The sequence below is a fragment of the Oncorhynchus tshawytscha genome, linkage group LG15 (assembly GCF_018296145.1).
Source record: "Oncorhynchus tshawytscha isolate Ot180627B linkage group LG15, Otsh_v2.0, whole genome shotgun sequence".
NCBI classification, from domain to species: domain Eukaryota; kingdom Metazoa; phylum Chordata; class Actinopteri; order Salmoniformes; family Salmonidae; genus Oncorhynchus; species Oncorhynchus tshawytscha.
Genome location: NC_056443.1, coordinates 11,938,319 through 11,954,493, shown reverse-complemented (window position 1 = coordinate 11,954,493; position 16,175 = coordinate 11,938,319). Strand labels below are relative to the sequence as shown.

The 16,175-nt window shown below is 44.4% G+C and overlaps 1 protein-coding gene across 6 annotated transcripts in view; it reads right to left on the bottom strand.

Moving 5' to 3' along the window:
• Positions 1–16,175, bottom strand: part of LOC112214422 (cadherin EGF LAG seven-pass G-type receptor 1) — a 130,613-nt gene that overhangs the window by 47,901 nt on the left and 66,537 nt on the right. For 5 of the 6 annotated variants that reach the window (XM_042298169.1, XM_042298167.1, XM_042298170.1 and 2 more), the window contains exons 3-8: positions 15,995–16,175; positions 15,402–15,690; positions 13,650–13,872; positions 11,041–11,156; positions 9,676–9,764; positions 401–481 (exon numbers count right to left, since the gene is read on the bottom strand). In XM_042298169.1, coding sequence (XP_042154103.1) covers positions 401–481; positions 9,676–9,764; positions 11,041–11,156; positions 13,650–13,872; positions 15,402–15,690; positions 15,995–16,175 — 979 coding nt within the window. The remainder of the gene's footprint in view (positions 1–400; positions 482–9,675; positions 9,765–11,040; positions 11,157–13,649; positions 13,873–15,401; positions 15,691–15,994) is intronic. The other variant, XM_042298171.1, reaches the window with a different exon arrangement.

The following is a 16,175-nucleotide window of genomic DNA, read 5'->3' as shown; positions in this document are numbered from 1 at the left end:
AGAACAGATATCTTTTTAAAAAATCACTTGGAGCTGACTGGTGTTTATCCAGTCTTTTATGTCACGTCCCGCCCCCCAATTTTGTATTTTTGTGCATCATTTTTGGCATTAAAAAAACTTGGGGGGCCAAATAAAAGCACCCGCGGGCCGAATCGAGTTGGGGAACCCTGCTGTAAAGACATGCAAACCTGTGAGACACTCGACAACATGTTGGATAACACACTATGGACTAGAACCAAACTAACCATAGAACCACCGCAAGACTAGACCACAACTAGAGCAAGACCAGAGACCAGACTAGAGCCAGACTAACCCCAAGACTAGTACTACCACCAGTACTTGCAGTACTAGAACTAACACCAGTACTAGAGCTAAGACACTAGAGGCCATGCTACTGTACCTCCTTGTGTGTCAGCTCCAGCCAGGCAGTATAAAGAGGGACCCCCAGCACCCCACTGGACCCCAGCAGGTGCAGGCTGTCCTGGGTAGACCATGGGAGAGAGAGGGGTGTGTTAGATCCATTAAGATCTGCAACTAGTGTGTGTGTGTGTGTGTGTGTGTGTGTGTGTGTGTGTGTGTGTGTGTGTGTGTGTGTGTGTGTGTGTGTGTGTGTGTGTGGACTACAGCACCAACAGTGGATCCTCTAGTCTAGTGTAAGTGTGTGTGTTTGTCTGTGTCTGCATGACAGGGAGTATGCATGTGTATGCATGTTTGAGAGAAATAGCTTCTGCTCATTTAGATCTCAGTGACTGGATTATTCTGTATGTTCTCGGCTCAGCACTAAAATGCTGAGCCGGATAAATAAAAAAAGTTATATCAGTTATAACTCCAGGTATATCAGCTAATATAGTGAACCACAAATATTATCTCCCTACAAAACCAATGACTATGGCGGATATGACTCCCATTTTAAAATACACATATTAACTCACTCAGACTTTATGATCATGAGTCCAGCTGTGAGCAGTGAACAGAGCCTTCTTAACTGTTCTGAGGTGCTAGCACTGATGACAAATTCTGCCTTTGAGCTCTGGAGTAATGAGCGTCAAGACATACCAAAGAATAACAAGCTGGCTTCCTTTAAAACACTCCCCTACGAGACATAGAGACTGGCTTTAACCTAGAAATCATACATTTAACCCCTCAGACATTTAGGGAGCGGCAGAGCCCCCCCCCCCACACACACACACACGCACACACCCCTATGCCCCCACCCCACACCCCTACAGGGGTCTCCACCTGGGTGTTGGAACGCATAACGCCCACCCCAGAGTCCAGTTATCTGTTGGGGGATAAATCTCACTGTGAGTAGATAGATCATCCCCACTACCACACTACCCCTCCATCATCTCTCTGCACTGTTTGCATAGAAATTATCATTCGTAGAGCAGAGACACACAGAGAAACAGAGACACTGTATATCACACTGGCTGTCCTAGGTAAAAATGCTTCCTGAAACACAAGCAAATCCCTCTGCCATAACACTAGCTGCTCTGCTTGGTAGAGCTAGCATGGCTGAGGTAATAAGATAAAACTGGTGGAGGGTGAGAGAGGAGAGAGAGAGCAGGCAAACACTGCATTGTCCTGTGAGAATGACCCAGCAGGGGGTCCAGTGAGGCTAGACCTGTTTGTGTAGCCTGGTCCCAGATCTGCTAATACTGTGTATAGCCAACTCGCATGGTCACTGCCTGTGCTACTACCTGTGGTCCTAGGACAGTAGTTCCCAACCAGGGGTACAAGGGCCCATGTGGGTACTTGGCTTATCCACAGGGGGTACTTGAGAAGACTCATGAGACCATAGACCTACTGGTAAAATGCACATGAGGGGGTACTTCAGCCGATTTATGCCGAAACTTAAGCCGGTTTGTATGCGCCAATAAATACTCCGATCAATGCAGAAATAAAGTGCTACTTTTTCTTGAAAAAAGGAATTCCATGTGACAGTATAGTCACGGTAATCTCCTCTTATGCACTCTGGATATTGCATTGGTACTACCCAACTCACTAACGACCATCAGGTCTCTAATGGTCTGGTGCTCGCTGCTCTATTGTCTCTCGAACCACTCTGACATCACATCAAACCCTTATCATCAAAACAGTGTCATGCTTTTAAAACTCACCTCACTGTGAATGAACAAGTTAAACAATGAAGTTCAACAACAGGTTGAAACTGAGCGGAAAACATGTTTGTTGTTTCAAAGCCCAACACAGCGAAATGGACAGCGCTTTCTAAGGTGATGATTCATTCAAAAACCCCATATACATATTAGAGCTTATGCATAGGCCTATATATATATATATATATATATATATATATATATATATATGCCTACCGCATATTACGCACGGCAGAATTTTTATTTTAATGAGCTAGGCGATCCTGTTGGTTCATTGATTGTGCAGGGTTAGCCTACAATTATAGTAAATTTGTATTTGATTTTGAATAGCTTAGCAATAGGGCATTTTTTTACATTATTATAATTAATAGGCTGACACATTACCTTTAGCTACAGAATATCTTACCACCATGCGTTTCCATCTCCTCCGCCCTCTCCTCCTTTCTAGAGTGTGCAGAGAGAGGGGCTGTCAACAGTTTAATGAAATGTTTCGTTGTGAAAACATGTTACTATTGATGTTCCCAAACGGATTTCACTTTGTTTACCAAATTAAGCACTGGGTAGCTGCAGGAACAGGGTTGGAGAGCTCATGGCATACAGAATTCTGGCAGAATATCACCTGTCGCGTATCGAGAGGATGCATGCTCCTCAAACAGTGGTTGATGGGTGGAGTGAAATAACAGGCAAAGACTACCTGGCATAATGGAAAAAACAAACCCATTCGCTCAGGCATTGTAAGGTTTGTATCATTCACAGCTAAAGTTTCCAAATATCTCTAAAACTAGCCTATGGGACCTGTTTCAAATGATTACTTTTACGCTCAATATAGACACTTCATATTGCCACTCGCTCCCGAATGGGAAAAATATCCTTTCTATTTTATTCAGCTAAATTTGATTACATTCTCCTTACTATAAAAACATAACAATATATAATAATGGCACGGGACATACAGTGAGGGAAAAAAGTATTTGATCCCCTGCTGATTTTGTACGTTTGCCCACTGACAAAGAAATGATCCGTCTATAATTGTAGGTTTATTTGAACAGTGAGAGACAGAATAACAACAACAACAAATCCAGAAAAACGCATGTCAAAAATTTTATAAATTGATTTGCATTTTAATGAGGGAAACAAGAATTTGATCCCCTCTGCAAAACATGATTTAGTACTTGGTGGCAAAACCCTTGTTGGCAATCACAGAGGTCAGACGTTTCTTGTAGTTGGCCACCAGGTTTGCACACATCTCAGGAGGGATTTTGCCCCACTCCTCTTTGCAGATCTTCTCCAAGTCATTAACGATTCGAGGCTGACGTTTACACCACAGTGATACTTCCTTCCCAGACAGTCATCCTTCTGAGAGATGACGTGACATCACTTCCTGCTTCATAATCATCAAAACCTGAACAGTCCAAGAATATCCCTCTCTTTCTCTTTGTGTGTTTCCTGTTTAGCTCTGTGTGTGTGTGTGTGTGTGTCTTGTGCCAACTCCTCTTGCTGTCCTTGAGAAGTCGCTGCTCTACATCCAAAATAAAGTGGGAATTTCAAAAATGTCTCCTATTGTATGAAATCTTCAATAGGGACGGCACCCCCACCCTGCATGAGTCTACCCACCACACACACCACCGTAAATCACCTTGCACAATGCAAGTGTTTCTGTTACCATTGTGGCCCAATGCCCCTCATAGCCCATCCCCTTGTGGCCTTTGAACTATGGTTTTGGTGAGAAAGAGGAATGGGTGCGTGCAGGGGCACCCCTACACCCTCGGTCCCTGACCCCATAACTCAGGGCAGACTGTTAGGGGCTGTTTGGCGTGACTGGGCCTCTCCACTCTGATTTGGACGACCCTTAATCTAACTGGTGCCTTGAGAAGTCTTGAATAGGCCATAAAAATATCATAGGCTGTGCCCCAAATGGCATTGCATTCCCTACAAAGTGCACTATGTTTTCCCAGGGCCCATAGAGCTCTGGTCAAAATTAGTGCACTGTGTATGGAATAGGATGCCATGCGGAAAGCAGACATAGAGAATCCTTTTATAAGTTCTCCAAGGCTCTGATGTAGAAAGTGATAGGTCTTCTGAGCTTAGTCTGGCTTTAGATGAAGGCCTGGATGCAATCTGGACTGTCAGGGCCAGGTTTGGCTGTTCTAAATCTGACTGGGGTGAGGTATAACATAAGGTGACAGTGTGCCTGGTTATGGTAGCCTCTTCCTAGATTTAAGGAATTTCAGCCAATTAGTGGACAGCAAGGTTATTATAGTGTTTTTATATCTATTCATTTTTCGATCTTTATTTGAAATTATGATTTTCTCATTTTATTTGGTTTTAGTTGTATAAAAATATGTATATTTTCTTTTTATATTTGGTTGAGGTGATTTTGGTTGAATTATTAGGTCAAATCTCATCGTGACTTGGATTTATTAAAAGGAATAGCGTACAGACTGGAGCAAAAAAGATGTCGGTAGGAAACTTTCGCTCGCGTATGTTTACACCAATCCAGCGCTTTTTAACTTTAGTAGTACATGTAAGAAGAAGCTAGTTAGCTACCTAGCCATTTCTTTCCGTTAGCTACTGATAACTAGTGATAGTGATCAAATAATGTGTACACACTGACCAGATACTGGACTGACCACTCTAACAATGGGAATAATTGTCGGCAAAGGAGGTTGGATCAGGCGGGGACATTCTAGCCAATGAGAGGGCAGATACGCATTTGAACCACAGGCACAACTCTGATACAAAATAGTTATTCTCAAAGTTATATCAGTACATTCAAATCAACCTAAACAATACAGCTATTTTATCAAGTAATGGACCTGAGGACAGTCAGACCTGTTCCCGAAAAGGCCTGTGGAAAAAACAGACCTAAACATGCCCATTCAGAACCGAGAGTAGAAAGAGAGAGAGAGAAAAAGGAGCCAGCTCCATCAATAAATGAGAGATATTGACCAAATGATCCGTGTCCTTAAAAACTGCCAATGACAAATAAAATCAAAAACAATAAGATGTGTTTTGATGTGTAGCATATTCAAAATGTTATAGCCTATTGTTTTATTGATTATTACTTCCCTAAAACAATAATTGTCCACTTTACGGTTAAGCTGTCTAAGATTTGAGCAATAAATGCATCAGGGCATTGCATGAATATACTATACATATGGAATGTACTCAGACCCCTTCCCTTTTTCCATTGTTACATTACAGTCTTATTCTAAAATGGATGAAATTATTTATTTTTCTCATCAATCTTCACAAAATACCCCAGTGAAAACAAGTTTTTTTAAATGTTCTTGTCCATTAAAATAACATCACATTGATCAAAAATCCAGTGTAGACATGTTGTAAATGACTATTGTAGCTGGAAACGGCAGATTTCTTATGGAATATCTACATAGGCATATAGAGTCTCATTATCTGCAACCATCACTAATGTGTTCCAATGGCACGCTGTGTTAGCTAATCCAAGTCTATCATTTTAAAAGGCTAATTGATCATTAGAAAACCCTTTCGCAATTATGTTAGCACAGCTGAAAACTGTTGTTCTGATTAAAGAAGCAATAAAACGGGCCTTTAGACAAGTTGAGTATCTGGAGCATCAGCATTTGTGGGTTCGATTACAGGCTCAAAATGGCCAGAAACAAAGTACATTCTTCTGAAACTCATCAGTCTATTCTTGTTCTGAGAAATGAAGGCTATTCCATGTGAGAAACTGCAAAGAAACTGAAGATCTCGTACAACGCTGTGTACTACTCCCTTTACAGAACAGCAGAAATGGGCTCTGACCAGAATAGAAAGAGGAGTGGGAGGTCCTGGTGCACAATTGAGAACAAGACAAGTACATTAGAGTGCATTGTTTGAGAAACAGACGCCTCACAATTCCTCAACTGGCAGCTAAATAGTACCAGTGAAGAGGCGACTCCGCGATGCTGGCCTTCTAGGCAGAGTTCCTCTGTCCAGTGTCTGTGTTCTTTTGCCCATCTTAATCTTTTCTTTTTACTTGCCAGTCTGAGATATGGCTTTGCAACTGCCTAGAAGGCCAGCATCCTGAAGTTGCCTCTTCACTGTTGACGTTGAGACTGGTGTTTTGCGGGTACTATTTAATGAAGCTTCCAGTTGAGGACTTGTGAGGCGTCTGGAACGATTTCCACCAGTCTAATGTCCATTGTTCGTGTTTCTTGGCCCAAGCAAGTCTCTTTTTCTTATTGGTGTCCTTTAGTCATGGTTTCATTGCAGTAATTCGTCCATGAAGGCCTGATTCGCGCAGTCTCTTCTGAACAGTTGATGTTGAGATGGGTCTGTTACTTGAACTCTGTGAAGCATTTACTTGGGCTGCAATCTGAGGTGCAGTTAACTCTAATGAACTTATCCTCTGCAGCAGAGGTAACTCTGGGTCTTCCTTTCCTGTGCCGGTCCTCATGAGAGCCAGTTTCATCATAGTGCTTGATGGTTTTTGCGACCGCACTTGAGGAAACCTTCAAAGTAATTGAAATTTTCCGGATTGTCTGAACTTCATGTCTTAAAGTGATGATGTAATGTGCTTATTTGAGCTGTTCTTGCCATAATATGAACTTGGTCTTTTACCAAATAGGGCTTATCGTCTGTATACCCCCCTACCTTGTCACAACACAACTGATTGGCTCAAACAGATTCCACAAATTAACCTTTAACAAGGCACATTCCAGGTGACTACATCGTGGGAGAATGCCAAGAGTGTGCAAAGCTGTCATCAAGGCAAACGGTGGCTATTTTGATATGTTTAACACTTTTTTTGGTTACTACATGATTCCATGTGTTATTTCATTGTTTTGATGAATAAAGAAAAACCCTGGAATGCGTAGCTGTGTCCAAACTTTTGACTGGTACTGTATATATAAAGTAAGAGAAGCCCTAGAGAGATCGAGAGAAAGATCGAGATATGCCGGTGCCATGTTCCCGACACAGACATAAATAAAAGTTAGAAAATTGCAACAAACCTGAATAGCGAGTTTCACACAGTCCATTCCCACAGTCCCTCTTAAGGATTTTTGATTTGTACCATGAAATGCAAGAGAAAGGCCATAATGTATTATTCCAGCCCAGGAGCTATTTAGATAGTAGTGTATGTGCAAAGTTTTAGGCTGATCCAATGAACCATTGGATTTATGTTCAAAATGTTGTATCAAGACTGCCCAAATGTGCCTTATTTGTTTATTAATAACTTTTCATGTTCAAAACTGTGCCCTCTCCTCAAACAAAAGCATGGTATTCTTTCACTGTAATAGCTACTGTAAATTGGACAGTGCAGTTAGATTAACGCCGCGCCAACATTCTTCTCATCTTTGTCCAGTACAATTTTAAAACTTGTCCCCGAGAACATTCTCATTGTCTGAGAATTGTTTTACTTCAATGGAAAAGGCCTCCATCTTCACAATCAATAGTAGCCTAGGCTAGGACTCCTTTCACTGGCTCTCTACTCAGCAGCAGGCGCACATGAGGTGAGCAGCCGGAATACATAACAAGCTTGCGCAGTTGTCATTACCTCACACACATTAAATTAACAGAGGACGGGTCCAATCTATAATACATTTTTAGTTACACCTACCCAACCCAGATCCGAGACAAAAGTCAGAATTTAGGACCGGGTCGGATCTCGGAATTTCAGGTCTGTTGGACTCATGAAGACCTCTAGTGTGCGTGTGAGCTCGCCCATGCGTGCGCGTGTGTGTGTATGCGTTTGGGTTTGTTTTACGCTGCCGACAGAACACTAGTAGCTTAAAGTCGACAAGTCCAGTCATGGGAGAAACTAAACAAGCAAGAAAGAGGAGGATTTGGTTAAGAAACAAGAAATCTGCCCAGACTGGCAATGGCAGGGAAATTAATCACCCGTTCCCATGGTACTATACCCCCACAACACTCGCAGTACAACAAACAGAACAATGAAAACCAACATTCCTTAAGTTTGTACAGTGCAAATAACACTGTGCTTGTATTGAGATGAACGAAGTAGGGAACTGCCTTCAACTGAAATGTGTCTTCCGCATTTAACCAAACTCCTCTGAATCAGAGAGGTTCAGGGGGCTGCCTTAATCGACATCCACGTCTTCGGCGCCCGGGGAACAGTGGGTTAACTGCCTTGCTCATGGGGCAGAACGAAAGATTTTTACCTTGTCAGCTCGGGGGATTCGATCCAGCAACCTTTCGGTTACTGGCCCAACGCTCTAACCACAAAGTGCTACATGATATGTCGCTCGTTAACAATAACCATCCTCTTTAGAACTGGTTCCTATTGAGAAAGGTTGGGATTTGTCCTAAATACACCAATGACAACAGCCATGCTGCTCTAAAGAACATCTTTATCTATTTACATTTCTGAGACCAAATGCTTGTCAGTGCCAGCATGCCTGGTAGAAACAAGGCTAGTTGATAGGTAGTGCAACAAAATGCTAGATTGTTTTCTGCAATCCTGGCAAAGTCAGAACAGAGGCAGGTCCTCTTTAAGAGGGGGCTGAACAAAACGATACGTACAGGGGGGTCCAAAATGTGTGTAATTCATTTTGGACTCCACTGTACGTACGTACACACACACAAACACACAATCAGACAGCCAGACCCTGGATGTCTCCCAACCTGCTAGGAGGTTGGCCAATCACAATGCAGTAGTTCACATCTGATAAAACCGGGGTTAGGGAAGCCCGGAAAGCGGGAATCAAAGACAGGCAGAAAATAAAGAAACCGGTGTCATTTGTGACAAAAATGTACGAGGCTATTCTAAAGCTTCAACACAAGGCACATGCCTTCCAGGTAACATATGCTTTCCTGGAAACCGGTTGGAAAAGAGTCTAAGAAACTCTCTCATGTTCAGAGAAGCATAACCTATAAGATAAGTTTGAGCTAGATGAGGTAGATGTTGTCAGCCTGCTATTGTAATTCAATGGGCCCGAGGCCATGGACGTTTGTGGGAAAATAACACCCAGCAATTTACTGTCATAATATATACCTTTGGTGGTGAATTTGATCCACACTATGAAATAAGCCTTATAATGCTCCTTAAGATTGGCTTTCATACAGCGAGTAAGGAAAATCACAGCCGTGTTTCACCCTGTTCGAACAGTTCACATGTGATAAAATGATGGTTAACTCAGACACACACACGACTCATACAATCTTCATGATATAATCATGATCATTATGATTAAAATGTATGTAGTTCTGTCCTTGAGCTGTTCTTGTCTATTGATGTTCTGTATTATGTCGTTTCTTTGTGTGGACCCCAGGAAGAGTAGCTGCTTTTGCAACAGCTAATGGGGATCCTAATAAAATACCAAATACCAAAAATGAATATGGTACTTAAATGTAGTCACACTTTATTTCGATAGTCCATAATAAATGATAGAAAGGTGGCCAAAACATCAACAGACTATCAACCAGGTTATCTGAGTAGGTGAACATGACAGGTACGCAGACTTCTCCACTGGGGTGTCCATTATATTTGTCTTCAACATATGTTTACAGTTTCTATGTACCGCAACAAACAAGCCAGACGAGACAGCGAGATAAACACGGTGTAGCGGTGTCTTACCTTGTTGTAGTAGTGCAGCTGGACAGAGTGCCACTGGCCGTCACTGACCCCACCGGGAACAAAGGGATGGACCACGGTCTTCGATTCTCCTGGAGGAGGGAGAGAAAGTGATGGGGAGAGAGGGAAAGAGGGAGAGAGGAACGATAGGAAAGACAAGAGAGATGGAAAAGAGGCTGTGGTTAAATTCAATACCATATTGTCTGTTGAATGTACATAACCTTGCATGCCAGACCTATAGGCTCTACTTTAATAGGGTGATAAATGTCTCCTATTATAGTAGTGCCATCGTACGACACTACTAACAAACAATACATGATTTGCAACATGCATAATTTTTTAAAACATTTTTACAGTCTCTAAGTACGTCAAAGTTCAAATCAACGTAAGGACACCTACTTCTCTCCTCCGTTCATTCATGAAGCTAAAACATGAAACTCCAACATGGGGAAATAAAAATGCAGCCAGACTCACAAGGCCAGTCAGCTCACACAGTCATCATAAATCACACTCACTGTAAGAACACCAGGCTTTTTCCCAACCGTATCGATGGTTCTCATTCACAACGCATGCAGAGCAACAATCACACCGGATTTACCCGGGGCTTTTACTGACTGTTTACCAAGGGCAGGAGCCCTCTGGAAGAACTTACCAACTGACTCAGTCAGCAGTAACGCAGCACTGTAGCTGTGTTACACAGAGCCATTAGTCATGGTGTTTAGCAGTCTTTATCAGAAAAACGCAATGACTTCTGCAGTGCGACGTTGCCTTTTCTCGTTGGCTGTGTGGTATAAACTCCAGGGCTCCCTAGGCAATGGCAGTGAGACACACTCGGCGGAGTGGATTCAACAAGAGCTGTGTTTGTTTGCGTGCACATTAGTGTTTGAGCCAGAGGAAGCAGTGGCCCAGTCTTTGCTTCTCTGTTTATGAGCGTGTGTGAGCGGGGCTGAGCAGGGCTAAGGTGTAAGTAGGTCTTTATGGCTTGTTAAGTGTCTATACTGTCATGAATCAGTCAGCCCAGGCTCTGTTACTGGGGGAAACAGCTGCTCTCTGACCACAGGAAAACACTCATTCCTTTTACACAGCCAAAGCCAATGCATCTCTAGGTTTAACATCACAGCAGCACAGCCAGACAACTGTGAGGACACATTCTAACGAAATCCTGGAACTGTTTGTTTCACACTGGTCAAGGAGTTCAGCTGATAAGAGTGTTTACCAAGGTTTGTGAAAGCCACATTAATGAAATCATTACAGCGGAGTTGATTAATCAAGCTAGTGTTAATACAAACAACTTGAAAGTCATTTTCCAGCTCTTTGTGTGAGCATGATTATTTGTTACTGTGGACACACACACTGCCGCCCGCTCACCTGCAGAGAAGGTGAGTTGGATCTGTTCCTCGATAATCTCCAAGGCGATAAAGTCGTGCTTCTCATTAAATCTCCCATTGTACAGCAGCAGGGCATTCCTCTCTCTGGTGGCAAACCTGGGGACAAGATGGACACAGGGTCAAACATTTATTGTAAAAGTCACATTTGGTGGTGAAATGGCACCCATTCAAATCCGACATCTCAAATATGGTTAGCCAAATTATTTGTTTTGTGAACGATTATTCATTAGGTTTTTACAGTATGTGGCATAGTTAGACTGTCACAGAGTCTGTGTACCGAACCCAAACTGCCAGATAAGATACACTATATAAACAAAAGTATGTGGACACCCCTTCAAATTAGTGGATTTGCCTATTTCAGCCACATCCATTGCCGACAGGTGTGTTAAATCGAGCACACAGCCATGTCATCTCCATAGACAAACATTGGCAGTAGAATGGACTTACTGAAGAGCTCAGTGACTTTGAACGTGGCACCGTCATAGGATGCCACCTTTACGAACAAGTCAGTTTATCAAATTTCTGCCCTGCTAGAGCTGCCCCAGTCAACTGTAAGCGCTGTTATTGTGAAGTGGAAACATGTAGGAGCAACAAAGGCTCAACCGCAAAGTGGTAGGCCATACAAGCTCACAGTACGGGACCGCCGAGTGCTGAAGCACGTAGCGCGTAAAAATAGTTTGTCCTCGGTTGCAACACTCATTACCGAGTTCCAAGCTGCCTCTGGAAGCAATGTCAGTACAAGAACCGTTCGCCGGGAGCTTCATGAAATGGGTTTCCATGGCCAAGCATGCCAAGCATTGGCTAGAGTGGTGTAAAGCTTGCAGCCATTGGACTCTGGAGCACTGAAAACATGTTCTCTGGAGTGATGCATCACACTTCCCTATCTGGCAGTCCGGTGGATAGTGCCAACTGTAAAGTTTGGTGGAGGAGGAATAATGGTCCGGGGCTGTTTTTCATGGTTCGGGCTAGGCCCCTTAGTTCCAGTGAAGGGAAATCTTAATGCTACAGCATACAATGACATTCTAGACAATTATGCGCTTCCAACTTTGTGGCAACAGTTTGGGGAAGGCCCTTTTCTGTTTCAGTATGACTATGCCCCCGTCCATGAAACGAGATCCATACAGAAATGGTTTTGTCGAGATCAGTGTGGAAGAACTTGACTGGCCAGCACAAAGCCCTGACCTCAACCCCATAGGATACCTTCGGGATGAATTGGAACGCTGACTGTGAACCAGGCCTAATCGCCCAACATCAGTGCCCAACCTCACTAATGCTCTTGTGGCTGAATGGAAGCAAGTACCCGCAGCAAAGTTCCAACATCTAGTGGAAAGCCTTCCCAGAAGATTAAAGGCTTTTATAGCAACTAATGGGGGGACCAAATCCATATTAATGCCCATGATTTTGGAATGAAATGTTCCAAAATCATGGGCATTAAGGTGTCCACATACTTTTGGTCACGTAGTATATATGAAAGGTGGGATTTGGGGTTGGAGAAGTGGGTAAGGAAGGGGTGAGAAATTCCTGAGGAAGAAAAGAGGAAGAGAGACTTGAAGAACAATAAGGAAGTGGTCGTAAGACCAGTGGTCTAGAGACAGGAAGGAGGAAGTAGATGCCCTGCCCTGGTGGCCCATCTCCCTGTTAACCCCTGCCATAGTGTGTGTGTGTTTGTCTGCCTGTGTGTATGCTATGAGGAGCACAGAGGGCACAAGAGTCAGACACCAGATGCCAGCAGGGCAGTGGAAGGTGCGGAGGGGGGCAGGGGGGCAGGAAGACACAGCCGATAAAAGAAAACAGTGATAAGAGTACCTCATCACAGGGCGCTTCCTGTTTTCACCCTGTTCTACCGCTTCTCACCGACACACACTCTGCTTTTCACATCAACCCACTTTTATGATCCTCACCCCACCTAGAAATTCAAATGGGACTAGCAACAGATCTGATACAATATTTACACTATTGTGCAAGTGCACTAGTTTTGACCAGAGCCACATAGGGCTGCCTCATAGAATGTAGTTGACTATAGGTTATGGTCTGGGAATATGGAGTCATTTGAGAGACGAAGAACTTGACCTGCATTCCCATTTCTGTGTTCCTGCCTTGACTCATATGGTTATGAAAGGTGTTATAGCTCATTTTCCTAAAGGGCAGTTTCAACAGATTTGAGCGTGAACACACACACACCCCTCTCATGTGTTTAATGTAAGCGGTTTTGGTGTGAGCTCCGACACAATAAAGATGTCTCTACATGCCTCACTGAACTGGTACACTGAACTGAGTGAAGTGTGTTTGTTTGTGCAACCCTCCCTGTACCCAAATTACAGTTTACCACACACACGCAAACATGTACAGTACGCATGTCGCTCTGTTAACACACCTAGTCTGTGTAGCCGTGTGTGTGTGTGAGGTGAAGATCGACAGGAGATGAGAGAAGAGACGGTAAATGGGGAGAATAGTACAATTGATTCAGCTAGAGGATGAGGGGGTAGACATAGATGGGGAGCTGAGACAGAGAGGGAGAGAGAGAGAGAGAGAGCGAGAGAGAGAGAGAGAGAGAGAGAGAGAGAGAGTAGATGGTTTCCAAGTACTCACATGAATGAGACAGTAAAGTGGAACCTCTGTCGCAGTCCTCTGAAGGTGATGAAGGACCGACCAGGGAAGGACCTGGTGGTCATCTCACAGTAAGGCTTCTCGTACTCTCCCGGGGGACACTGGCACATGAACCCCCCCACCAGCAGGTCCACACATTTCCCCCCGTTCTTACACACCCCCGGGACACACCGCCCCGACCGGGCGTTCACCTCACACTGCTCGCCTAGGGAGAGAAGGGAGGAGGGAGACGGTAAGGTTTAAGAGTGATATATACAGCCGGTCAGACACACACAAAGTCATATTGATAGACTGCATTCCCATTTCCCATTTCTGAGAGACAGAAGACACTGAGCAAACGTCACTGTTTCCATATTGCTCCGCTGAATGGTTCTCATGGAGAATCTAATAATAATAATCATGTTTTATTGTCACATACACCGGATAGGTGCAGTGAAATATGCTCATTTAAAGGGTCAGCCATACTAATACGGTGCCCAAGGAGGAAATTAGGGTTATGGAGACTAACTACTGGTCTGGACATCACCACCACAGATACACAGCTCAGTTTCCCACTGACAGACTGTCTGTCTATGAGACCACAGGAAACTGGCTGACTGGCTCAAGTTTGCATGCCAAAGTGGGCCAGCCTAGGCAGATTCCTGATTCCTCCACTGACAGACTCCCAAGGCTCTGACTGGTACTCTATCTTGGAGTCCATCAGTTTCCTTATCTAAGACAGCCACCAACCATCGGCGTCAACTCGAGCTCCAGTGTTGTGTCAACCATCATCCCGACAAAATCTGTCCGGGGGGGAGGGGTGGGGACAGCCAGGTATGCGTGGGATGGAGGGGGGGCACAGGATGCCAGAACGTCAGATCTCGGACCCTGTCTGGACCCTGGTAATGACTCTTCTCTCTGCGGTATAATCCTTTTTCCCGAGGAGAATTAGGAGGATCTGTTTCCCTGTAATGTGGAAACCCAAGGCAGACACAGTATGCCCCGCTGTCATCGGCCACATAATGGCTCCTGACTAGCTGAGGTTGAACTGTGACCTTCAAAGACTAGGCCCCCCATTGGAGGAGCAGAGAGGTGGAGGATGGTATAATCAGGTAATTACAGCTGATAAGGAAGTGAAGGAGGGAAAGAGAGGAAAGGAGTGGTGGGGTTGTCATTATATTCTACCGGGCCCCATTGTAGGGACAGAGAGATGGAGAGATGTGGTATCACTATCAGATGAAAGCTCCCGTTCAGTTGACCTGCAAACGCCATAATAAAAACGTCACGAGTGCAACTGATAGCTCCGACCCTCGGCCATCACTCATAGACACAAAGACAGAGTGATAGGAGTAGGGAGTAGGGCCTACTATAGAGTGCACCTGGGGCAGCCAGCTAGACAGCATTCCAACCTCATCTCAAACATAAATCACATTGAGACAGACCACATGCTTTCCCATTTAGTAAAGGGGTCATTTGTAGTTGATGGATCATCAGTGGGTTGGCACATCCTGCTGCTGGCAAACACCAGAGTTGATCTGCAGCCAAAATGATTGCCATGAAATGCGTGCGTCACCCAAATGAGAAGCTACACTCTGATGGTGGATGGGGTGACTTTAGAGACCTAGTAAAGTATTAGCCTGGTCCCAGATCTGTTTCTGCTACTTTGCCAACTACTATGGCCATTTCCACACCATTGGCAAGAGCTTAAAAAACAGGCTAGCAAAGGATAACACAGCATAGAGTGGAGCCACTCACCAGTGAAGTCTTCCTGACACTCGCAGGTATAGCCTCCCTCTCGGCTGCGACACTTCCCATTGTTCCTGCAGGGTCCTGAGTAGCAGAGGTCTATCTCCGTCTCGCAGTAGTCCCCGGTGAAGCCTGCAGGACAGCGGCAGCGCAAACCGTTGATGGGGTGGATGGGCCGGAACAGCACCGTGTCGGAGGAGATGAAGGGCGGGGAGCTGTCAAACTTCAGCACAGACACACACTTCATATAGTTCTCACACGGCTCCCTCAGGCAGATGTTGTCGTCGAAGGGAAGCACCTGGAATGGATACAATTAATCAGGAAATTGCTCAAATCCAGAAAATTAAATGGGTTTGCTGGTTTTCGTTCCTTCCTTCAAATCAGTGGCGGACTTAGATCGGGAACACCTGAGTCGTGTTCATTAGGGCACACCGTAGCTAAACTTTTCAAAACAACAACAAACATTTATTATTCGACAAGTTCAGATAGCAACTTCCAGTTTCTGATCATTTTCTTCAATTTTGTGACAACTGTACATGACCCAGTTCTATAGGAGTGCCTATGGGGTAGGTAGGGGTCGATTTGGGATTCATTCAAATAACCTGTTGTGATGATATTAGCCGGAGCAGGGTGCGGTTCAGGTAGATCTGCTCCTGCAGCTCCTCGGAGGGGAAGTACCTCCCTGGGGGACCCCCTGGCTGCAGCGCCGAGAAGGTCACGTTGAGGATGGCGCCCCGCACGTCTGTGTCGTTCTGTATATTGAACACAAAGACGGCCTGGCGG